The 26,750-nt window shown below is 40.0% G+C and overlaps 1 protein-coding gene across 1 annotated transcript; it reads left to right on the top strand.

Annotated features, from left to right (window-relative positions):
• Positions 1-1,167: 1,167 nt before the first annotated feature.
• On the top strand, positions 1,168-20,437 carry Asic5 (acid sensing ion channel subunit family member 5). The gene is made up of 10 exons (XM_075950898.1): positions 1,168-1,207; positions 3,508-3,814; positions 6,655-6,892; positions 8,707-8,832; positions 10,378-10,527; positions 12,010-12,157; positions 14,460-14,516; positions 16,777-16,945; positions 18,879-18,970; positions 20,277-20,437. The coding sequence occupies exons 1-10, from the start codon at positions 1,168-1,170 to the stop codon at positions 20,435-20,437; spliced, it is 1,488 nt and encodes a 495-aa protein (XP_075807013.1).
• Positions 20,438-26,750: the final 6,313 nt, after the last annotated feature.

The raw sequence follows: 26,750 nt of genomic DNA on the forward strand, positions 1-26,750 counted from the left end.
GTCGGTGCTTTCTTCCCTCTCTGGTCCAAGCTTTTTCTTCCCAGAAAACCCCATCTTTCTGCTGCCCTTACACTCAGCCAGTGAGAACCAGCCTTTCTAAACCTAGCAACAGGAAGATGTCTCCTTCAGCAGCTCAAGCGGCACGCATCTGGCAAGCAGGCCACCTTGTTCTCCTATAGGTACTTAAACACCAGGCGGCTCTACAGTTCTTCCGGAAAGACTGGAGGAATAATTAGGTCCGAAGACAAGGGAAGAGGGAGAAGATTCTCGCTGTCAGGAGGACCTGAAGTCTGCGACTGTATCCCAGTCTGCAGTTTAACCCCAAAGAGATTTCTCTGAGGAATTCATCTCGCAGGATTCAGCCTGCTTAGTCCTCAAGGAAGTGAATAGAGAAGGATCACCCAAGTTCCTGCCCTTCCATCACCCGAGGGCTCTTATTCTGCCTCCATACTAGCTCTGTTTCAACTTAATGAGGTTTCTAAATAGGTGTCCAATGTAATTATGTTGAAGTGAATAGATGTTTGTGAAATATTATGACAATATCAACAGACTGCAGTAGAGATGCATGCAATTACAGAACGTGGTCAACAGATGGCAACATTTATACACGCGAATTCATATTGAAGTTTATTTAACAAAAGTAAGTTCTCAAAAGTGCTAATATGAAAAAGCTGATTTTAGTTAGTATCTTATAGTTTTTTATGCATTTGTCACTAATTAAAAGCGGTTTTGTCTCATAAAAGAACTGCAAAACAAAGATACATCTAAGCACATGCACATGAACGCGCGCACACACACACACTCCCCTCAACTTGGTTTGTATAGAGCTGAAACTAAGAAGTAAAATGTGGGGGGCTCACCACCTGAGCACCCACCCGTGTGGCCAGGTTTTCTTTAGGAAATGGGTTCTCGGTGACGCTTTCTCGTTTCCAGTCTCCAGTGGCTCCTGCCAGTCTGTAAATGCCCGTGGCTGGTTCTGTCAACCGCTGTTGATTCCCAGATTAAGTGCTTTATGAGGCTGAACATAGCAACACAAATATTTAAATCGCTCCCACATTTTACAGCCTCAGCTGCAGTGTTTTATATAAAGGGCCCCTAATGAATATTGTTATTGATAGAAATTGGATACACCCAGAGGGCTAGCGATCACTGAGAGCAAAAAACAAAATGGAACACACTGAGAAACCCAAGACACATGCTGAGAAAGGTAGGAAATGTTCCAGCAACGACAGCTTCCATCCCTCAAGACCAGAGATAAGCAGAGAGGGGTTTATGTTGGAAAACGGGACCCCCAGTAGTATTCACAGTAACAGATGCGAGTTTCAGGATAAAAAAATACTGTTTGGGAAATAAGAGTAGCTTATAAGGATTCAAAAAATGTGGAAATATTGTTATATGCTAGAGTCGTTTGTTAGTATTTGTTTGGTGTTCCTAAACTGTTTCTGTGATGGTCAGCCTTCTGGATCAGGAATCCAAAATTTGCATAGGTGCACTGGGTGGAACAGAGATCTGTGAGAAGTCCAACGCCTTGGCCGTGGGGATTGGTGGAGCCACACTGTAGGCTGTGGGCTCCTAGACAGATGTTGTCCTGCAGTTCTACTTTTCATCATTGACAAACTAGGGCATCTCTAATAAATAGCAGAAAATGCTTCAGTAAGGTTCACACAACCATCAGCGAGGATGTCTTTATGAAATGGTCTGGTGTCTGAAGGTAAGCCTTTAGTGTCTCATTTGGGGTAGTGTTTGCAGCCGGCCACACTTGGCCTGGCCAGGAGCTTTCCACTAGGTTAACTCTTCTCGGCAACAACCAAGATCACTTCGGTAGGAAAGGTGGAAGCTGCCCAGCTGTTGAGTTGGCATTTCAAGTCTAAAGTCTTCATAAATGCCTCCAAGCAATGATTAGAAAATTGTTCACAATTAAAATTATTTTGATAATAAGTTTGTTTTCCTGGCCTTCTGATTTTACAGTTCCAGATGTTCTTATATGTGCTGGGTGATCTGATACTAAAACATCATACGATATTGTTATAGGTTATGTTGCAATTCCAGTAACTGGTATTGATACAAACGTGACTACAAAGTTTGTAGTGGCTTCATCATCATAACATTATTTCTAAGTGTTGGTGCACTATGCGTGAAATGAGGGACTCCAGAAAATGTAGATAAATACCATTATCATTCGTTATTTCAAACTGAAAACAATTGTAACTCACCAATTAGAAACTAGAAAGGTATTAAAAACTAATGGTAAATAAGAACCTTTTGGAGGAAAAATTAATACTCGATAGTTGACAAATGATGCTTATTGAATTGGAGCAAAGATTTAAAAACTTTATGAGGATTTAGTAAGCTTTTAAGATTGAATCTTTTTCTTTGAGATTTGTGTTGCTATTTTTATAAGTAGTGTGTGTATGTAAGACACAGGATGAGTATACCTGGGTGCTACTGCACATATAGAGATCAGAGGAAAAATCTGTGTACTTGGTTTTCTCCTCCCACCTTTTCATGGGTTCCGAAGATATGATTCGGGTCAACAGGACTGCTTAGCAAGCACCTTACCCACTAAGAGACAGCCAGCTAGCGTCTCTTGTCCAAGGACTCGTTTCTTAAACGAGAACTTGAAATCATTTCTTAAAACTCTGAATATTTAACCATTTTCTGCATGACTACTAGAAAAATAAAAGTATTTAATAATGTTGACTACGTCTTGCTGTCTATGTAATACACCGAGAAGCATCGCACTAACATGAAAAGTCGCCAGTCAGGTGCTGTTGTGCTGTCTGTTAATAGAAGCAGCAGGAGAATGAGAAACTTGGCTAACGTTGCCTAGGTTACAAGAGAGGAGACCTAGGCCAGAAGTTGACTTCTCCAATTGCAGATGGACCTCATCCTCTTAAGTTGTCAGAGGATTTTCGTCTTCTATCTCCAGGTCAAAACGAAATTAACCCAAGGGAAATTCTGGGTGGCTACATTCTAAAGAATGGAAGCTGGTCATACCACTGAACTGTAAACATTCTGATTTGCCAAGCCAGGGATAAAGCAGCTTGGTACAAAGCATACAATGCATGGAAGTCACAACACCAAAAGTCACCACACAGTGACAAAGACTAGCTGAGGAACTGATCATTTTTAACTTATGACTACTCAGAATAAGCCTTAACCCATCCCAAGGAGCTCGGATTCTCCAGGGAGAAAGAATAATTACAACAAGGGCTATTTTTAAAAGTTGTGAGCTCTCACAACAATGAACCCTAATGCTCCTGCCACCAATGCCTCTTCCCTCACCAGAGCTGTCTCCAGATGGCATTAGCACATTACCAGCAGGTTCGCCTAGTCGGCACTTTTACTGCCCCTAAATAAGTCATCCAATGCCAATGATTCTGCGGCCTTTATGAATGACTTGTTAGAGGTAACCTATTTCATCATTTGTAAATTGGAGTGTTTATGAATAGTGTAGTTCTCCTAACTCATGGACTTGTTTTTATCTGATTATATTGAGAGCATTAGGACTCTTAGGAAAAATAAAGCGCTACCTCTCCAAGAGGCCACTGCCATCTCCAGATGACCGGAAGAAGTTTGATCACCAGTTTGCCCTCTCCACTTCCTTTCACGGAATCCACAACATTGCCCAGAACCGGAGCAGGGTTCGCAAGGCGATCTGGCTGTCCGTGGTGCTGGGCTCTGTCTCACTCGTGGTGTGGCAAATCTACAGTCGCTTGGTCAACTTCTTCACATGGCCCACCACAACCTCTGTAGAGGTGCAGTATGTGGAAAAAATCGAGTTCCCAGCTGTGACATTCTGTAACTTGAATAGGTGAGACTCATTGCTTTAATTGTGGTTTTTATTTAATTTTGGCAAATTTATTTTGACAATTTACATATGTTCTGATGCAGCATTTAGCCTAAGTAAAAGCACTGAAAATTTTAAATTGAACTTAAGGTACAAATATAAAACGAACCGTGCTAATGTCTTCATCCAGTCATATTTTCCCTTTCCCCATCTTTCCTTCTGCTGCAAGTACCAAGTTCCATGTTTCAGTAGATGTAATGATGCCCTGAACTCAAGTATGCTAACGAGCGACGGGAAACCTTATGAAATTGAGTAATTACCAAACACAATATAGATGCGTACCCACGTATTCTATGTGGAGTGTTTGAGACAGCTGGCACCTCCAAGAAAATGAACAAGGGTTCTAAGCATAATACATGGAAATATGTTTGCACGGTAATATGATGGGATGTCTAGAAGAAGTATTAGAGACACAGCATGTTCTAAGGGGTTTGTGTGACCAGCAATACTTCAGAGCTTCAATTTATTCATTCATGTGTTAGAAAACCTCCTCAGTGTTCATTGCCTCACAATATTTAAACCACATGCATTCTGACAAAGGCAAGGCTGGTTTGCAGGGACCCTTGACTTGAAAGAAGCAGAGACACCAGAAGGACCATGTGAGGAGATCTGCAGTCACTGTTCCCAGACAATCATCTGTAATGAGTGGGCAGAAACGCTTTCAGAAATTACGCTGAAGGAAGTGTAGCCTAAGATGTGTGATCTGTCAGGAAAGGGGTATTTTTTCACTGTCTGTGCATGTTCTGTACAGTGAAGGTCTGCACAGCCTAGTCAGGTCTTCTCCCTTCTCATCCTCCCCTGTCTCAACGTGACAAAAGTTGCCTCCTGGTGGATTTGGGCAAGAAACCCAAAGCTCCCATGCCTCACCTCCCAGTCAGAATGTGTCCTGGGAGATTCAGACAGACAACATATTATCTCAACCTAGGTCCATGGGGCAGAGCCTCACCTCCCAGCCAGGGCTTCCAGTGTGTCCTGAGAGACTCAGGCTGAGGCTGGCAGCATGTTCTCTCCACTCAGGTTCACGCGGCAGGGGTTTAATATGAGTGTAACTTAGACACTGGGGATGTCCAGCTCTTTGATTCCCATGTGTCTGATATCTCAGCGGCTATAGGCTGGAAAAGCAGAAGGACCTCCCGCAACAGATATTGATAGCTAAAAATGTTGCTACGGAATTCATGATATCTAAGAAGGGATTGAAAAATTTTAATTTCCCATGGGGGCCCGGTGTGTGTGTGTGTAGGTTAGAGTTGATACCACAGGCTCACCCTACCCTGGCCTTACTGGCACAGTTCTTCCCACTAACAGTCATGTTTTGAAGTAGAAAATGTGTGTCTAAAGATGCTGAAGATGAAAAGAAAGAATGAAATTTTAAGAATCCTATAATACATTGTTTTTGAAGGACATACATTCTTATCAGTTGCAATATTTCCTAGAATCAATTGCATTTCCATTTAAAGGGTAATGCAAAGTTGTCAATGACTCCATCAATATCGGCCTCTTAGTGTCTTCGTGTTCAGTACACTCAATGTCACGCACAGTATAGTCTCCATATGTTTTATAAATGCCCGCTGGCGTTGCCGATCTGCTTCACTTAGTCTGTTAAAAATACCCATTAACTTCAATTTTGTTTCTTTACAGAAAGCCATGTACAGACAAGAACTAGTCTCAGAAAGGTATATTTGACTCAGTCACAAAAAATAAGTTGTAGAATAGATTCTGGAAAATGAGCTCTTATTCATGGCCTTCTTATTTGGAACCAATCTATATAATAGCTCTGTATCAGATTCCTGCTAAATATCATTGCTGAATTCCCCATGGATTTCCAGGACATTTTTCTTTTGACCTTATAATTCCCAGCCAGCAACAACTTAATAGTTTTTTTAAAAAAGTATATTAAAGGTTGAAAATAAACTCAGTGCAAGACTATTTTTATGCTGAATATTATCTTATAAAAACTTTATTTTTATTTTTAATAGTGCCAGGCTTTATAATTTAATGTTCTGAAATTACTAATATGGTCTCAACTTTCATTATTGTAACAAATATAGTTTATGAGAATATTTTAAGCTGAAGAATTTCATAATTCCCTGTATGTGTGCCACCCACAGAAAGACTGGTTCTTTAATCTCACTGTATAGTCATTTTGAGAAGAATCCATGACAGGCATTGCCTCATGGCCTCTATAGGGTATCGCAGCTGCAGAGTGATTAATTCAGGGTGAAAGCTGTGCCTCTCACCAGTTGATGAATGGCTAGCAAAGCTGTGCACATTTGCACACAAAAAAGCCTTATATTCAGCATTAAAACGGAAAACTTTTTGCTTCTATTGGGAATAGAGTTGGAGAGTATTATGCTCAAGGTAACCCAGGCATGTTCAACTTTCCTAAACACTACACAACATATTCACATATTATCCCTCTAATAAATATCTAAATTCTACTTTTATTAGATCAGTTAAAGCAAATTTAAGTTTCACAAATGACCAAGTCTAGAACATAAGATTCTAGAATGACATGCAAACCATGTCCTGCATGGCGTAACCCTACCAAGAATGGACCACCCATTGCCCTCTGTGCTGTAGGACAAGAAGAGATGAAAGCTGATCACTTCAAGGTTTTATAAAATTAAAATATGAAACCATTAACTGCATTTTGAAGGCATGAAAGGCATGCATATAAAAATCTAAAGATGTACAGTGGAAAATACTTAACAAATATAATCATTTACGAATGTAGTTTCACCTTGTTTCTATCTTTGAGAAAATTGTTTTTACATTCTAACTGATGCCTTAATTCCTTCAAATAGATTCCAGGCAGAGGCTGTATCAAAATTTGGCATCATTTTCTTCTTATGGGATGTAGTTTCCAAAGTCCTCCGCCTTCAGGAAATTAGTGGCAACATCACTCACTCTCCAGAGACCTTAGATTTTGTTACAAGTCACCAAAACTTCAGCATTACAGAATTTGTCAAGAACAATGGTTTTTATCTCAATCGGGACACTTTGTTGGACTGTAAATTTTTTGGAAAACCATGTGGTCCAAAGGTAATGATTGACTATCCAAATCTAATCAGATATAGTAGACTATGGTTTTATTCTGTTCTAAGCTCAAATAAAATAGTCTTGAGAAATCAACCTGTTTAAGTACATTTCCTTAGCTTTCCTAATATCTGCATTATAATAATAGCAAGAGATGTGGGATCCAAGTGAGACAAATTTCTTCTTTCAAGAAGTGTTATATACGGGGTTGGAGAGATGGCTGAGGGGGTAAAAGCATTGCTTTGGTGTACAGGCATGGTGATCGAGTTTAAACCCAGCAACCTTACACCTGGTGGTCCGTGTGCTTGCAGGCAGCAGAGGTAGGAAGCATGGGGGAGCTGAATTGAATACAAGTCCAGGAAAGAATGTGGAAAGTGACATATTGGGGCACTCAAAGTTGTGCTTAGACATCACAGATGAGAGTACATAGTATGCACACACACATACATACAACCCTCACACACACGTGCACACCCACGGGGTGGCTAGAGAAAGTGATAGATATGACGAAAGGTTTTTAAGACCTTTTTTGAAGCAGTTTTTTTTTTCAAAGTAAAAGAACAAAACACAATAGGTTGCTGTAATTTTTCCTTATCTTTCAACACCATATTTGAAGAAAGCATTTCTCTTCCCCCTTACGCAGCTACCACAGAGTTAAGATAGTGGCATCTTGGGGGGTGGGGAGTACACAGAAGTGAGTCTTCCAGTCTTCCACTAAGAATTATATGTAACATGCACAATATACACAGTGAGCTTCCTATCCACGTGGAACACATCTCAAATTCTGTTTCAATTACTGATACAACTCATCTACGACTGTGCCTGGAATCTGATCTCTTATTGCCTGCGTACATTTACGGTTCCTTATTCTATGACAGGGACTCAAAGGGAATATCAAATTCATAGTCCAAGACAATCAGCATTCTGAGAGGCACACGGTAAATACTAGGTGTGGACAGGGGTGACGATGAGTAGCAGGGATGGCCTGAACGCTCACCTCTAAAGGGGCTCATCTTCCTTGCTTTGTTTTTGCTAATATCTTTAAATTCACTCCTGAGAAATTTTTCCCTAGTGATAACATACATTACAGAAACCCAAATCTAATAACCTGTGAAGCAAAATATATGAATTGCTTTTGTTAACTGGGTAACATAAGAACAGAAAATTCTGTCATGAGGCTTTCTTTTGTTCTGTTTCCCGTCCCACAACTTTCCCTGTCTGTCTTGGTATGTCATCTCCCCACAGAGCCAAAACTTCAGTCACCAATAACTTTCTTACAGTGACACTTTAGCACTCAAGAACCCAGGTGAGAGGATCCAATGAGAGGCTCATCATCTGGTCCTAGACCACTTGGGGTGTGCAGAGCATCCCGGCTTATGTAGAGTGCACATCTCTGGGAAGGATGGGACAGTGATCACAGGAGGTCAATGGGGGGAGGGAAAGTGACTGCCCCACGGAGAACACAGGAAGGAGCAGTGACTTGTCAGTAGGGGCATTGAGGCCTTTCACCAAAGTCTAAACACCTGTTTCTGTGAGTCATTGAAAAAAAAAATAAAAGAAGCTACTTTTAAGTTTTGTTTAAAAAATGCTTAGATGTAAAAATGTTTCATTTAAAAACATGTGAATTTACTTAAATGTTCATTACAAGTGTAAGCTGTTAATCAAATACATGCATAAATTGCCAGACTACCATTTTTTTATATAATAAGCATCCTCAAATAAGCATTTGCAAGTATAGAAAATGGTAGAGTGATTGGAACTGGAGGCATTGAAAAGTTTTCCACTGACTGTGTTCTGTTTGGTTTGTTTTTGTGTTGGAGGATTTCAAACACGTCTTTACTGAATACGGAAATTGCTTTACTTTTAACCACGGTGAGAATTTCCAAAGCAAGAATAAAGTGAGCTTGTCTGGAAGAGGCTTAAAGCTGCTCTTCAATGTCCATCAGGTATCTGCTTCACTTCGTTCCAATCTGGGCTGAAAAGGGACCAAGTGCACAGGACTCCATTTTAGTAACAATATTTTTCTGTCAAATCCCACCAGTTGAGTTCATTTCACCCTTTGACAGTTTGCTCTACCTGCTCCTGAACTGTGGATTCCTGTTGTCTTAGAGCTGCAGAAAGCAGATGCAGTGGAGTACAGAAATGGAGTCTGTTGTACCTTATATACAGCTAATGATATTATCATTAAACACAATTGTAGTAGGATTTTCATCTGGACATGGAAAAATGTTTTGAGAAGAACTCTCTATATATAAATTGGGTTCATCATAGAATTGTCCCCCGAAAAGGAGAAAAGACCCACAAATACCTTTTCCTAAGCCTCGTTGTTCATTGCTTTGTTTTGTTTGTGGATGCTGTTTATAACTGGCCCATGAAGTTGGGTTTGAACCTAGGAGTCAGGTGTCCCAGCATCTAAGAATTGCCTTGCTGTTACTCCAAAGGTGCTGGGAGAATAGCCCCCGTACCTGCCCTCTGCTACCAAGGGTCTGTAGATCAGTATTCTGCCATGCTGGTAGAGTATTCAAGGAGACACAATGAAAGGCAGAGAAAGATGACCTCCTCATCTTGAATCGCAACAAATTGCTGCATCTCCCATAAGCATGAATGAGGTCACAGCTGCTTTTAAAGAAATTCTGTTGATATCTTTATAATTTCCTCCTGTGACTCACTCGAAATCATTTATGCCCGAACACAATGCTGTGTTCAGAAAATATTTCCTTAATATTTAAATTTAGATAATAGCCCTAGGGTTATTTTACACATTAATTATGCATTTTTATTAGTGGAAAATTCAAAATTTGTATAGCATAATTAAAACCTACAAATGTAATGTTCTATAAACAAATGGCACCTAGATAGTTCTGTAAAGGAACATGGCCAATGCTTCTTAAAAGGTTTTATCAAGTTACACAATAGTGGACTTAATTCACTGCAGAATCTTATATGCACACATCCAGCCTTTTCCTTATGTCCTGAAACTGTAGCATCACTAGCAATATACGTGTTAATATCTTTACCTGATATAGATGGATATATTAAAGTTGTTAAAGTAAAAGCATTGGTTTTCCCAATTACTGAAGAAATTTGAATTTTAAACAAGGTTTAATTACAAAGATACCTGCAGTGAGAAAAGAGGCAAGGAAAGGCACCTAGGAAATGAGAGGGTCAGAGGAAGTGAGGTCATCCGCAGCTAGGAGATGAGATGGACAGGAAGTGAGGTCCTCAGATGACACTACTGTGCTTGTGGGTTTACTCAGGAGCAACTGACATGGGTGTGGGTGTACTTGAGCACACACTCAGGAGAAATCTCTGTGACACCACCCGGAAAAGGGTGTCTTAGCTATCAAATTTCCACACCTCTCACACACAGTAGTATGAAGGTTAATATGATAGAACTGACCTTAGGAATTCAAATACACCATGAGCTGATGAACCCAGACCTTGAACTCCTGTATAACTAGTGTGTGTGTGCACACATGTGTTCCCTTCAGGAGGAATTTACTGATAACCCCTTGCCTGGTTTTGCTGATGCCGGGATCATCTTTGTCATTCACTCACCAAAGAAGGAACCACAGTTTGATGGCTTAGGCCTGTCTTCTCCTGTGGGCATGCACTCACGGGTGACCATCCGCCAACTGAAGGTAAGATGTGGGGAGAGAGGGGATTAGCTGGTAATGGCTGCATTAAACATGCAAATAACTTTTTCATGGGAGACCCCTTTCTCCTGTGCTTTTAAACTAATGGCTAGAAGGGCCAACACCGCATTTCAGATTCCTTTTCTTTCTCTGGAGGCTCTTCTGTAGTTAAAAGCAGTAGATTCCTACCTAAAACCTGAGTGAGCACAGGGAAGCCTATTAAATCCAAGGTAACTTCAGATAGCAATCAGAACAGGACCACAAAGTCAGCTTCAGAATTGAATGTTTCCTCTGTGAAGCCATCTGCAAAGAATAAAAAAAAGTGAAAGCATCAGCCACGGAGACACGTCATGTGGTGGGTTCCACGTGACAGGGAAAGAGGATCAGCCATGGAGACACGTCATGTGGTGAGTTCCACGTGACAGTGAAAGAGGATCAGCCATGGAGACACGTCATGTGGGGGTTCCACGTGACAGGGAAAGAGGATCAGCCATGGAGACACGTCACGTGGTGGGGGTTCCACGTGACAGGGAAAGAGGATCAGCCACGGAGACACGTCATGTGGGTTCCACGTGACAGGGAAAGAGGATCAGCCATGGAGACACGTCATGTGGGTTCCACGTGACAGGGAAAGAGGATCAGCCATGGAGACACGTCATGTGGGTTCCACGTGACAGGGAAAGAGGATCAGCCATGGAGACACGTCATGTGGTGGGTTCCACGTGACAGGGAAAGAGGATCAGCCATGGAGACACGTCATGTGGTGGGTTCCACGTGACAGGGAAAGAGGATCAGCCATGGAGACACGTCATGTGGGTTCCACGTGACAGGGAAAGAGGATCAGCCATGGAGACACGTCACGTGGTGGGGGTTCCACGTGACAGTGAACGAGGATCAGCCATGGAGACACGTCATGAGGTGGGTTCCACGTGACAGGGAAAGAGGATCAGCCATGGAGACACGTCATGTGGTTGGGGTTCCACATGCCAAGCTTTACTCATGAGCTTCCTTAACATTCTAAATTTGCATCCACTCCCTGTCCTGGTGGCCAATGAATAACTTTTCGTTTCTAGAGACGAGATGTTTACAAATGAGGTAACATAAAGAAAGCAAAGTACTTGTTTGTTGCATGTTCAGTAGCAGTTGCTCAATAAGGAATTAATTTTTGTCATATCGGTTGGTTTTTGAGCAACCTGAGTAATATGGCAGCATAACATTTGCATAAATATTTTTTCCTTATTTTAATTTTTACAATGGTTGGCCTATGATGCTTTCATTGACATTTAGGGTGAAGGTTTAAAGGCTGAGGTTAGAATGGCCTTCAGGGGCTTTCAAGATAATTGCGTGGACAAATGGGTAAACCTAGTGTATCGAAAAGAAATTTTAAAAATGCTGAGATATAAGCCAAAGTGTAGAGCATCCTTTAATGGAAAACGTGGACTAACCGAATTCTGTCTCCTAACCTGGCATCTGTCCTGTCGTCTTCAGACAGTCCACCAGGAATACCCGTGGGGGGAGTGCAAGCCTGACATCAAGCTGAAGAGCTTCACCACCTACAACACCTACAGCTGTCTGAAGGAGTGCAAAGCCCAGCATATACAGAGGCTGTGCGGATGCCTGCCCTTCATGCTTCCAGGTAGATAGACTGGCAGCTTTTCCCACATGGCTAAATTCGAAGCTTACGATTTAGTGCATCCTTGAATTGCTTTCCGTGCTCCCGGAAGGCTAGACTGGAAAATGGCCCACTCGCCACCTTTATCACAGCCCATTTGGAAGCATGGAAGTAGCAGAGGTTTCTGGGGGAGAAAAATGATGCTGTCGGCGTAGGTCCTCAATTCTTAGAAGGTTAAAGTCAGATGTTCTCAAATAGCTTAAAATTAATGGATGTCAAGGGTTTTGTAATTTGAAATTTAAAACTAGGTTATGTATGCGTATAGCAGGCCTTAAAGATCTCACTGTTGGGGAAACTCTTCGCCTTATGGCTGTGGGGGAAAAAAAAAAACTTCCAAGACTTCTTTGTGCACAGTCTCGGGCATTTCTAGGACCACGGGATCCCTCAGGCAATCACTGAGCAGAGCTTAAACCTTGGGTCTGATTTAATACTTTCTCATCTACCTGATGCCACATCTCTCTGTACTTCCTATAACATGGAAAAAATGTGTCCTGCTGAGCAGGGTCCTGAGGATAAAAAAGTAATAGAAAACATAGATAAAATCTATAAAAATGAGGAACAATTTGATTTATATTTATCCTATTGCCTTTTCTTAGCATGTCCATAAAGAGATGAGTTATTAGAGAAATAGCCATGGGGAGAATAAATCTGTAGCGTCTCTAGAGTGCTCAGTGTCTCTCTGTCTGTGGGTGGACATATGCTTCCCCCACCCCTCTATCTACGACCTACTTCATCTCTATCTTATCTAAATAAAGGCTCACGGAAATATTATTACAACAAACAAAGGAAAGATGAAAAGTGCCCTAGCACACCATTCCTACTTCTTGTTCTTTCTTTTTCCCTCTCTCCCTCTCTCCAGGGTTCCCTTTCTCTCCCTTGCTCTTTCCTTTCCTTCCTTCCTTACCCTCCTTACCCTCCTCATCCTTGTCTTTTAAACTTCCTAAATTTGGAGCGCAGTCTTCTTCAGCCTCACAGGCATTGTGAACATTGTCCAGTCTCTTCAAGATTGTGAAGATTATTGAATAAACATTGTGGCTAACCTCAGACCACTTGTGTTATACCAACAAAGAAATACCTGGTTACATAAAAAGGCCATGGTTTTAAAATCGGCTTAGGGAATAAACTTAGGTAGACTATAAATTGATTTTTCTTTGTCTCAAGATTTACAGCCAGATACATAACAAACACTATCACCTACATGGCCTAATCCAACCCCCTACAGCATTTTTCTACCTTCCTAGTGCTGTGACCCTTAAATGTAGTTCATGTTGTCGTGACCCCAATCATAACATTTTCATTACTACTTCATAACTGTAATTTTGCAACTATTATGAATTGTAGTATATATTTTTGGAGATAGAGATTTGACATTTGACAAAATTGCAACTCGTAGATAACTGCTACCCTAAAGGGGGTTAATCAATGTGTGTAAAGATATATTATTGTTTATTATTAATATATAATATTCAGAGGTAGCAGGATACAAGATAGAGTACCCCAAGGCTTCTCTAACATGGTCTAGTACAAGTCACCTGGAGCTTAGTTCATCTGGAAAGTGATAATTTTTAAATCACAAGATTATGAACATGATAAAATGAGATAAAATTGTGGAAGCAATTGTAAAAATTAAGATTTACAAACATTTAAAAAATATAAAGACTTGAGGGGACAAATGAAAAGGACCCAAAAATAGTGGTCTTCTCAACAGTTCCTGTCTCTAGATTGTGACATGTTTGCATGTTTATATTCTGAAGAATAAATGTCCATATGAAGGATGGATAAAGATGATACAGAAAAATAATATACTTCTAATTTGTGTTGCTGATTTTATCAAAAACCTGGGGCCCTAGCCAGGCAGTGGTGGTGCACGCCTTTAATCCCAGCACTCGGGAGGCAAAGGCAGGCGGATCTCTGAGTTCGAGACCAGCCTGGTCTACAAGAGCTAGTTCTAGGACAAGCTCCAAAACCACAGAGAAAACCTGTCTTGAAAAACAAAACAAACAAACAAAAAAAAACCTGGGGCCCATATGTAGCTCAGTACTGGAGGTGGCTGTCTCGGAGCTGGAGGAACTTAGAATGTTTGAGATTCTGAATTCAGTCAAATGCATCCTCAAATACATCCAGTGAACTCAAATAACAATGTTCAGAATTGATCCCCCAAATCACCTATCCAGATAAGTTCACATTTCAAAGCTTTATTGTCTTTTCTAATGGGAGAATTTTATTTCAAGAAAACCCTTTATATGTTACAATTACTGTTTTTAAGGAAATGGTGTCGAATGCAATCTACTAAAATACTACAACTGTGTATCTCCTATCATTGGTAAGTGGTTTGTTTTACTTTCTGTTGGCAGACATTTTTTCCCACCATTCAGTACCCAAATAACCAACATGGAGACTTAATATTAATTACAAATGCTCAGTCAATAGTTCAGGCTTATTACTAGCTAACTCTTATATTTAATTTAGCCCATATTTCTTATCTATGCTTTGCCCTGTGGCTTGGTACCTTTTCTCAGTACAGCATGTTCATCTTCTCTGCATCTGCTCACTATGCCAGACTCCTTCCTTTTCCTTCCCAACGTTACCTGTTTGGCTCTCCTGCCTAACCTTATTTCTGTTCAGGTATTAGCCAGTCAGCTTCTTTATTAAACTAACCACAGTGACAAATATTCATACAGTGTATAGGGAATATTCCGCAACTTTCAAGGATTATATTTAAGTAGTTTAGTTACAATATAAATAACTCTGGATATCCTGAAGATGAAAAAGAAAAGCTATATAAAATTTTTTTAAAAAAATCCATAGCACTCACTATATAAACACCTGTAAAATTCCCTCTGACTATAGGAAATCTCTGTTAAAGGCACAGGATGACAGAGTGCCAGCAGGTGCTCAGGGGTTTCTTTCCAAGTCTTTTAAATAGTCTTCATTTTATTTGAGTACTGAAACATTTTCACAGTTTGATCAAATGTTCATATAAAATGCAGGTGAAAATCATTTATATTTTAAGAACATTCTTTCATTTAATTAAACACATGTGTCACATAACTGTGTAAAGAAAATCACAACTACAGTCTTACGCATTGACAACCTAAGCAAATTTATTTTGCCTAAACTTTGCATAGACCCCAAATTATTATTATATTCTATGCTTTTGTACAATTTGTTCCATATATGTAACTTTGTTTTTAAATCATTGATATATTATATAAATATAATATAAATTATATAAATATAATATTGAATTTTGGAATATAGCAACTTACCTAAACAACCCCAGGGGACAAAGGATTTATTTTAACTCCTGGTTCCAGGTTCCATACAGTCTGTGACCGTGGGGAGATCAAGGCGGAAGGAACTAAAAAGAACTGATCTTACTACAACCACAGTGAGGAGCAGAGAAGAGTGAACTGAAACACACACTTGTTCTTTAGTTTCTCATGTGGTTCAAGATCCCTTAAATGGTTCCACCCAGAGTGGGTGGGACTTCCCACCTCAATTAATATAAACAATAAATAATGTACCAAATTGTAATTCCCTTCTCAGGTGTTTCTAGACTTTGTCAAGTAGACCAAACTAACCATTTCACTCTTCTATTAAAGTCTTTCTTTTCTAACCCATTGTAGAAATATCTTTAAGATGGCAACAGCAGAAGAAACATTTTTCTTTTAAATGGTGATCAAATATTTCAAGGTCTGGATATAAAGTAGATTTATATTCTTTAGTTTCCAAACCAATTACACAAATGCCATAATGCCACATTGAAAACAAAGAATAAGAACTACATTGTCAAGTTTGTTTTCCAATCGCTGAAAGAGAAAGAGCCTGGGGAAACAAATGCATACAGTCGTTGTTTGGAGATGGCTGTGGGATAACAGGATCCCAAAGCTGTTCATACAATTGTGTGAATACAGTGTGCACGAGCATATGAGTGTGGCAGAATACGTGCATGTGGGTATGAGTTTATGTGTAGGGTGTTACTGTATATGCATGTGTCAAAGCACATGCATTCATGTGTCTGTATGGGAACAGCACATGTGAGTATGTGGGTATGCTAGATTGTGTGTGGGAGGGTGTAGGAATGTGTAGTAGTGTGCAGGTATAGATAAAAAGGTGGCAACCTGGTCAACAGAGAACCTCAGTGGCCATCTGAGAATCTAACAAGGAAACAAGGAAGCATAAGTCAACAGTGTTTCACAGCAATTTACAACAAGTCTAAAGTTAAGAGTAGTTTAAGCCATGGACCTTCACAATTATGTCTGCGGGTTCCTTTCAAAAAGGGCATGGCACAGACCACTCTCAATCCTGTTCTATCCAAACAGTTGATCTTTTATAGAAATAATCTAGGAACGTCCTGGAATTTCTCATTCCTAACGAAGATCTGACCCCAGTGACTCAGTGGATGAAGGATTCACATTCTGTCCTGTTGGTTGGTTAACAATAAAATACAAACCTTCTTGACTGAGGTTGTGGGCATAGTTAATGATTTCTTTTTGACGTGATGTGCCTGAGAAGGCGCAGGCTTCCCATTGTGGAGTCTTGTCTGAGTACGCTACTCTCTGCTCTCGTGTTCCTTTCAGACCACATTGAGCTCGGGGGGCTGTGCACAATGGGAACACACAACTCCAGCTGCCCCGTGTCATGTGAAGAAATAGAATACCCAGCTACTGTTTCCTATTCTACTTTCCCAAGCCAGAGAGCATTAAAGTTTCTTGCGAAGAAATTGAATCAAAGCCAAGAATATCTCAGGTAATCTGGTTAATCTTACAAATTAATCATAATTACCATGAAATTCTCTTTACTGAACACTCGAAGTTTCAGGAAATGGCACAGTGGTCAGCTGAAGAAGGCAGTCTGGAGGTCACTGAGCTAACAGTGCCCATAGGACTTTAGAGTGAGGGGCAGTCATTACATCATCTATTAGCCCCTTATTTCAGCTTGGGAAGTTAAACTGTATTATCAGCCTGCGTGCAAATTAAGAGCACAGTGGAGAACAGGAAGTCAGGAACGTTAGTAAAATTTCTGAATTCTCGTGACAACACTGTAACTTCTTTCATTTTGATAGCTGTTTTATCACTTGTAAACATGATAACTTCATCTGATGAACTACTTAAATATCGTACATTTTCCTGTTACCTAACATTAGACTAATGGAAATTAACACATATTAATGGTGCATTTTGAACTAAGTATATTAGAGTATTGACTCCACAAACAGTAAACAATAAGGAAATTGGTTTAGAGCTATGTTCCTTAGATATGTTAGAGAATGCCTTGTTTCATGAAGCATTGCTAATAGAGCCCTTTCTTAAAATTGTTTTTGCTGTCTAAAAATCACGTGGTAATTGATTTCAACTTCATTTTACAGCAGAGACAATTTACTATTTAGCCACCTGTTGGTTAGGTCCATCTTTACGCTGTTGCTATTTTAACAAATATATAAAAAGCATGTGTTGGGTGTTCAGAGTTTGGGAGGCATGGGAATTCCTTAATGAAGTTTACAAGCCACGCCTTATTGGACATATTTCTATTGCGGTGGAAATGGATCATAAGTATGTAAGTTAAATAAAATGATGCTAGATGCTGTAACAGAAAAGATAGAGGGAAAGTCATCCAGAGTAGTAGGAGAAAAGACTTGCCTTCAGATTTGCGGAAAGACTTTGAGCAGAAGTGAACCAAACTCTACAGCCATTGGTCTCGAAAGCCCATGCAGATGTTTCTCAGAGTTCCCTGGGAGTATCAGGGAGAGCAGCCAGAGTGTCCTGAGTCAGCAGGTCAAAGAATACTTAGTTATTGTATGAAGAGCAGAGGGTATTTGCTGAGGTGAAGTATCGAAAATTGTATGCATTAAGCACAATCTCCAGTCAGATACCTCTAACAAACTCTTGAGTAGGATGGCTTGGGTGGCAATGGGAAGAGGTAGTTAGTGTGTGTGGCAATGGAACTCTATATAGATGCTGATGGTTCCACAAACAGGGTTTCCTGTTAGACCACATGGGGGTGCTAAATGAAAAATAGCAAGGGTTTGCCTTGGAATGTGTTAGAGTATGCTAAATTATTAGACAAGCAAGTGGAATTACTAAAAACCAATCAAATACATGATTGGAATTCAAAGCAGAGGTCTTGGTAGAAAGAAAAGAGTTGGGACCCTTGACTGTATCAATATAGGTTTTAATGTCATATTGAACCACTCTGGACATGCATATGAAGGTTTACAGAGGGCATTGATAAAATAAAATCTTTGCTCAAGTATGTCAACAGTAAATGGGAAATTGCACTTATCAGCAGGGCAGCTTCTACTTTGGTCCATGTTTAATTTCTCACCAAAATCTGTGAGCCCAGCTCTACTACACTAATAGGACAAGGAAAAGATGCTGCTTCTTCAGGATAATTTAGGCAACTTGGAAAAGTCACAAATTGAATTATTTATAAATGTAATGGGCCACAATTAGATGATCACATGTACTGTCTTCAGAATGAAGTACAGAAACATGTGGGGGCTGTTTTTTTTTCCCCAAAATGTCCCCGTGGCAAGAGTACCTTCCAGATAATGCTAAAGGAATTAACACTGAGCTCATACATGCTGGATCTAATGCAATGCTAAATAGCTTTTGAATCTATGACGAGGATTAAAAGTAGTGGTGACAGCTGTAAGCTATGTTCATTCTGTTTCCACCCCCAGCGAGAATCTTGTGAACATTGAAATAAACTATAGTGATTTAAACTATAAGATAACACAGCAACAGAAGGCAGTGAGCGTCCCTGAGTTACTCGGTAAGTCTGTTGACTTCTTCCTCAGCTGTTTCCTGTTTAGGGGTTGGTTAGGCTATCAGTAGAGGAAAAAGGATCAATTGCCCTGTCTCTTACGAGGGACCAGGGACCAAGTGTTTATCCTCCCTAGGAACCACCAGTGACTACACCACACGGGATTTTGCCAAAGCAGCCACTGATGTGGATTCTAGAGTTTCACCTAGTTATCTTCCCTTCAGGCTGCTCCCATCACCACGTGACTATTGTAGAGTGTTTCAGGAGGTTCAAATCTTCGGTCTTTCACAAAGGGCTTCATCCCCCAGGGAGGGGGGAAGAAAGTTCCCAAGCAAGCAATCTTATTCATTCCCTTTATGGCCGCTGTCAGCATATGCTATTGTAACTTGGAGTCTTTAACCAACTGCTGATTTCCTAGCTTCAGTTATACACTTAGAGGAAGACACCCAGGAGTCAGGGGGAGAACATTCAGTTCAGGCATCAGCTTAGATGGAGCCAATGAGAGCGAGTTCGCAAGGAATTATCCCAATTCTTTAAGAGTCCTGCAGAAAACACAGAACACTTCACATCAGTTTCCTAAAGACAAGTGCAGGTGGACTATGAACAAACGTAATCTTCCTTAGAAGGCAGTACTAGAGCAAGGATGGGGAGAAACAAAGGGGTGGTTGCTGGGCTCTATGGGTGGAAGCAATTAGGGCATTAGGTTTCATAGGAGTTCTGGGGAATGAGGGAAGGTTTTAGAGGTGGCAATGATGAAGGAAAAAATAAGAGTGCACACTGTGTCTTAGAACTGCACCTTATAAACTGTTCAAACATGAATGTATATGCCAATGTAAATTAAGACCATTTTTTAAAATGCAGTGTGTTAAATATATTTTTGGTTAAATGAATCAAGATGAATGCTTAATACAAAATATAATTAGGACCCTAGCAGGGTAATTTGCATGCAAATTGTCTTGAAAAACAGCACGGATCCTGTAAGACCGTATGGTACCAAGATCCAGGTCTGCTTTGCATTTCATGAGGGCACGTTACATTGTAGTTAGAGTTTTACCTGGCATTCAGATCTTCCAAAGTCTAAATTCAATCCATGGAAACATAGTTTCATACCTTCTCCTGTTGGGGATGATTTGTGTGAATACTGCTGTGTCGGGTATTACTAGTTTGTATTACCTTATATTAAATTTCAAAATGATTAATGTATATTCACATGTCAGCCATGATCAACTTATTGGATTCAAATAATGTACACTATAACAATGTTTACTTTTGTTTCATGAAAAATATGTAAATTCTTTATGGATTTTTATTGCAGCCGATGTTGGCGGTCAGCTGGGACTGTTTTGTGGAGCTAGTCTGATTACAATCATAGAAATTATTGAATATGTATTGACCAATTTCTACTGGATATTCATTTTCATTTTGCTGAAAATACTTGAAATGATCCAGAGGTCTCCTCCACCTCAGGCAGTATAGAAGAATGTTAATATTAGGTTAGAACAAAGTATTGTTTTTTTCTTCATAATACATATAATTATAATGGCTCATTCATTGTTACGGACTTTATGTCATAGTTTGGAAAGTCTAATAAAATCATTGAAGATTCCTATTTCCGTATTGTTTAATATAGTTTGTATTTTTCTAACTATTTTTCTATTGTAAACTGGGCACAGAAAATAGTAACAATTACATAATAGATATCCTTTACCTTTATATAATAATGGAAAAATATTTTATAACTAAATATGGTAATCATATGTATTGAAGTGTATATGGTTGTGAGGATTATTTTAAATGTCAACCTGCCACAACCTAGAATCACCCTCAAATAGTCTTTGAAGAATTCTGTAGTCTGGGTTGGCCTGTGGACAGATCTGCTGTTAACTGACTCAGCTCAGTATAGGCAGCACCATTCCCTAGGCTGGGCCTGAACTTAAAAGACTGAAGGAAGCTACAAGCAGTCAAGAGAGAACCCATGCATCTATCTGCTCTCTGCTCTTGACTGTGGATGTCAGGTTTTAAGTTCCTGCCTTGACTTTCACTCGGGAGATGGACTGTGATCTGGAATCGTAAGTCAAAGAAACCCTTTCTTCCTTGGTTGCTTTTTGTTGAGGGTATTTTTATCATAACATCAAAATCAAAGCTAGAACAAGGGATCATTAAGACAATTGTTCATTTAGGAACTAGTGTACATAATTTATGCTTTCCAAACTTAGAATTATTTTCATTAAATCAGAGCATTTTTGACCTTCCTTCTGCATGGTTTTATAACTGATTACGGGATACAGGAATCTGCATTCCCTGTACAGATGGATTCATAAAATCAATGTAATTGAAACTGGAGCCGAATCTGTGGTAGAGACGGCTGCACATTCCCTTCGAGGAACTCTTATGCGCTTATTTAAGCTAGACAAAAACCCAATAGTTCCATTTGTTATGTTTTAGGCAATCAACCACTTTCAGCCTCTCGGAATGCTCATTCAATAGAGAATTGCTCAAAAGCCTTCTTTAACGCACAAAACGATAATCAAAGAACTCTAAATCCCGGGCTGCGGGTGCAATTAGTTTGTGCTTAGCTTGTGTGAGGACCTCGTTTCAGTCTGCTGCAAAAACTATCAATCTAATTCCTAGTTCTTTCTGTGTGGTTACATTTTCTTCCCGGCTGCATGGCATCGCCACTCTTGTTGGCTCAGGTAGTTAAGAGAGAAATGGCCTGAACCATCACATACTGACATGAAGGACATTGTTGAGAATGAATATTGATTAGCAACTGTTTACACTGGTTCCCAGAATCCAGGTAATTCCTGTCATTTAAATATATAAGTGCTATCTGTTTGGGAATTGGTGGTGAGAAAAGAAAATACCTGTGCTTTGAAAACAGTTTTAAATCTTACCTTGAGGAAAGTGGGCTAACCTCCAAGAGCATTGTGAAGTCTGTGGCAGGATCAATCTTGGGGAATGATTGCAGCAATGAGCCACCCCCAAATGTTACACTCTTGACTCAAACAGAAGTTGATGTAATAACAAAATCAAACACCTTATGCAACCTCTTATCAAAAAGGGACAGGTCACATGACATCCTCAGTCTATGATTGATCTGTTTGGTAGAAGTCATGTGCATATAAATGAGCAAAAAAGTCTGAGTTAACCCAAGGAGTTAACCTGTATTGAGCAATACACAATAATAAGGAATATTAGGTGAAAAAATACTAAAGCAAAACATGATACTTTGGGAATGTCTGAAAAGCAACAGGAGAAAGGAAACTGACAAGTTCATGACGGCAGAGACAGTGACTTTTTCAGGGTGTAAAGACACTCCCATCTTTAGATCCAGTAGAGTGTGGGACATTCCCTGCCTTACCCAATGGGATGAGTTTCGTAACAACACAAAAGTGGAGCAGGAGGAAGGAGAAAGAAACAAATGCTGAATGTCCTCTTCTCAGAAGTTGGCAGGAAAAGGATGATTGAGTGGCTTGATGATCAAAATCTCGGTACTAAAGCCTATGATTGTTAGTGCTAAAATCCACTGAGCTGGCAATCCTACACAAACCAGCTCACTTAGCCTTGGAGAAAAGGCAAGGGCACTCCTGAAAATCAAGAGCAGCAGTTGGAAGGTGCAGTTCTGGGATAGTTGGGTACCAGAGCTAAATAACAAAGTGAAGTCTGCAGTTTAAGGAGCAGGAGATACCTGTGAGCAGCCATTACACCCCAGCCTGCCAGGATACACTAGCTGTGTGAACACAGGACTTTACCTAACTGTCTTAGAGTCTCGGTCTCCTTCTCATCCTCCTAACCTGTGACTTCACCTCCGGAAGGATAACCAACTCTGAGGACCCTGCACTGCTCCTCAACAGCATCATGGGATACAGTGACAGAGTGCAATTTCTTAAATAACACTATTGTGCTGCTTCTCCTTAGGCATAATTCATTAACTCTTGTCTCATCTCTTATCAGATTAATCATATTAAGTAGCACTTTTAGATACTTTTAAACGCATTTATAAAGGCTAGTTTGGCGGGGCAGGATATACTTTAATATTTCATCAGTTTCTTTCTCAGAATAATTTCCTTTTCATAAAAATGCTCATCTTTCCATGACTTTTGCGCTCTCTGCATTCTCTGACAAATAGCCTCCACTGGCTTTAACCATGATTTAAGTCTTCTCCATCAAAATGTAAGACATTTGAGCAGTAAGAAACATTTACTTACAACATCACAATGAATCAGTAAATCCAACTAGACAATTGGATGCATTTTATGTAAAAATTAATATAGAAAAGTATGTTCATGCAATCTCCACTTTCTTGAGTATTAAATGTTTCAAAAACTGGAAACTTCCAATCAGAATTAAATGCAATGAAAGGTCATATATTCACTACTCAAGTTTAACCTAACCAGCATCATCGGGATTACGCCCTTCAGAGTTTGCATTCATGGAGTCCTCTATGCATATTCTTAACACAATGTTTCTGCCCTTAGATTAGCGCAACTTTTAGTCTTGGCCAGAGAAGCCACTTTTGCTGTGGGAAACAACACAGAATTTCATAGCTCTGGTCAGAGTGCTGTGAATTACTGACCGTTGACAGCTCAGCACTAAGGAGACATCTATTTCAACCCTCTCACTCTGCAAGGACATTGTGTGAGACATTGGGTCAGACTATAAGATCCCAGAGGACAGGAAGGGATTCCACAGGATGCTGTCTTCTGCACACGACATGGTCATGGCACTTAGGAACTCACTGGAGTTATGATTGCTTGCACAAGCTCTATACAAGGCCAGGGCAACAAGATCCATCAACACCCCAGCAGGTAGCTCTAACTAGACTCAGTGGGCTACAAAAAAATATAGAAGTAGATGAAAATTGAAGGGGACATGTTTGGGGTGGCTTGGGAGACAGGAAAATAGGAGTAGATATGATTAAGATATGCTGTGTGCACGTATAAAATTGTCAATGGATAAATGAAACGTACTTTAAAAAATGAACAGAAAGCTGTTTGATAATGTGACGATATATGATAACATGAATGTTACCTAGGTTTCTATAAAGCACAAATGGCATCTTTCATAAGGATAGCCTGAGATGCAATGCTCGTGGTCTATCAGGACAGCAGGGGAGGAGTCTGGGGTAAAAAATAAGTCTGGGGGAGTCTGGTGAAGCCTGGCCCCACAGAGAGCAAAGGATCACCAGGTTGTAAATGACAACCGTTCCCAGCATTCCAGGTGGAAGATAAGTAAACATCTTCTTCCTCTGAAGAGATAAGCCTGCGTGTTTAACTTGCCTGGTTTCCCTCATGTGTATCTGTGTGCACAGGGACCTCGAACCCTCTACACTCATGCTTTTTAGGTTGAATTATTACTTACAGTGCTGAGCTATGTTTAAGGAAACACAAATTTCAAAATGGAATGGTATGACTTAAAATGTCGCTACTGTATGTGCGATGATCTGGAGCCAAGGGGTTTTGAATGTTAAATGCTGATGAATCCGAGGAAATATCAGTAAATTCACAGACAAGAACACACTTAGCATGGTTAGAGACACTTGCTTCCCGAAGCCTGAAAGGTTCTTGTAATTTTGGAATATTTGATTGAGTACAAGTCAATTAAAAAATGTGTTCATCTGGCATAGGTATGCAGATCTTCTGGTCTTCATTGCAGATTTCTCCTTCTGGCCATACTTTAAAGAATATCCCTGCCAAGTGTGGAAGGATAGGTTGAGTTGACAGTTGGGTCATCCGTAACAGGAATACAAAAAAAGAATCATGTGGGTAGGGACTCACTGAAGAACGAGATCTTTACAAAGAGCCTTAACTTTGTCATTGGATAGTAGGTGCCACTTAGTGTCTCATAATTACTGTTCACTAAAAACAGCAAAGAGACATCAAATGGAAACGATGTAAGATCTCCTTTGTCATCTCAAAATATTGCGTTGCTAATGTTAGCAGCTTAGAGAAAGGACCAGTTTATGGTTTTGTATTTTTTTCTAAAATTCTTTCCCATAGAACCCTTTTTTATTTACTTTTTCTTTCTCTTCTTGACACCACATTATGTTGTAGCACATAGAATGTTAAAATGCAAAATATTTTATTCAGTTTATTCAGTTCAGAGCTGCATACTGCAAATCAAAATAAAATATAAATATATATTTATCATTTTCCTTTATCTAGCAACTACTTTCTCTTTCAAACATTATTATGGTTTGCATGTGAGGTTTCCCCTAAATGCTCATGTACTGATCCTTTTTGATGGTCAACATGGCCCAAACTTGAGGCATCTGGGAAGAAGTGCATGGGTCAGATTAGCTTATGGACATACCTGTGAGAGATTGTCTTGATTGAAGTGCAAGGGCCCAGCTCACTGTGGGCAGCACCATCCCTAGAAAGGGAAGCTCAGGCTGCCTAAGAAAGATGGTCTTCTGGACATAGCAAGGTAGTTGATCTGGGAGAAGCTATGGGAGTGATCGTGATCAAGATGATCTAATGAGAGCATTATTTAAAAAGAAAAACAGGCTAAACAAGCCAGAGGGAGTAAGGCAGTACCTCTGTGGTTTCTGCTGCAGGCGCAGCTCTGAATGCCTGCCTTGACTTCCTTTCGTGATATTACCTGAAACTGCAAGCCAGCAGAACCCTTTCTCCTCTCATTTGCTGTTGGTCATGGTGTTTATGAATGCAACAGGAAAGCAAACTAGACCAGCTCATGTGTCTTTGCCCCAGGCACTGATTTCAGCAGTGAGAAGTGATTGAGCCAAAAGAATGAAAAAGAAAAAGCTATGACCGAATTACTGGATTAATCCAACGTTTGCTCAGTTTGGTGTCGTTATTGGTGGGTGGGTAGTAGAAAATTCTAGAGATAGGACCTATTTGGAGCAAGAAGGTAACTGGGACATGTTTGTTCTAGAGTGTTATGTCTTAAGCCCCTTCCTTCTTTTCTCCCTTGTTGCTACAAGGAGAGCAACTTTGCTTTGAGAAGCTATCATCCATGGTGTCTTTGTTGCTATTTGCTGCTTCGGCTGGATCCTCCGTGATGGTCTTCTGTTTTATACCTGACACAGTGGATGCATTGAAAGCAAGGAGAAAACAAGCCGGTCAAACATTTCAAATCACTTCAGGTCTTCTAGAAGAGCTGGGCAACCGCCGGTGCTCTTATCTCATACAGACTGTGAAAGCTTTGTGTGACCTTTAAGCCCTGGAATGTGGCTGACATTAGATGTGCTGAGAATATGGAATCTAGCTGTGATTTCAGACTTAGGAAGGAACAAAGCAAGTAGAAGAGCCAACAAATTTTTTCCAGTGGGGGTTTATAGAAGCTGTTTTATTAATTTAGCTCATGTGAACTCCCTGCTGCTCTGTTCCTAATTTTGTTTCATGAAATATGTTTAAAGAGCTATAAATCTTTTATTACTATGTAAGCAGGGTCCTCATTTAATCATGATTGGTTTTCTTTTCCTTACCATGGTTACAAAACAATGTAGAAAACCATTAAAGCAGTATCTCACTATTCTCTAGACTCTCAAAATCTTTTCTAGATTACAAATTGATGGTGATAGCAAGAGAAAAGTAGAATTTTTCCTCATGATATGATAGTACTTTAGATAAATAAATGCATTCCTTTATAAACAATGAAATACTAATATCATGCTATAAGAACGTAAAGCTTTTCTGACACTGTTAGACCGTTGTTTTCTCAGTTAGGGTTCCTGTTGCTGTGATGAAACACCATGACCGCAGAAACTTGGGGAGGAAAAGGGTTTGCTTGGCTTATGCATCCACACCACTGTTCATCGTTGAAGGAA

The sequence above is a fragment of the Microtus pennsylvanicus genome, chromosome 16 (genome assembly GCF_037038515.1).
Source record: "Microtus pennsylvanicus isolate mMicPen1 chromosome 16, mMicPen1.hap1, whole genome shotgun sequence".
Lineage (NCBI taxonomy): Eukaryota > Metazoa > Chordata > Mammalia > Rodentia > Cricetidae > Microtus > Microtus pennsylvanicus.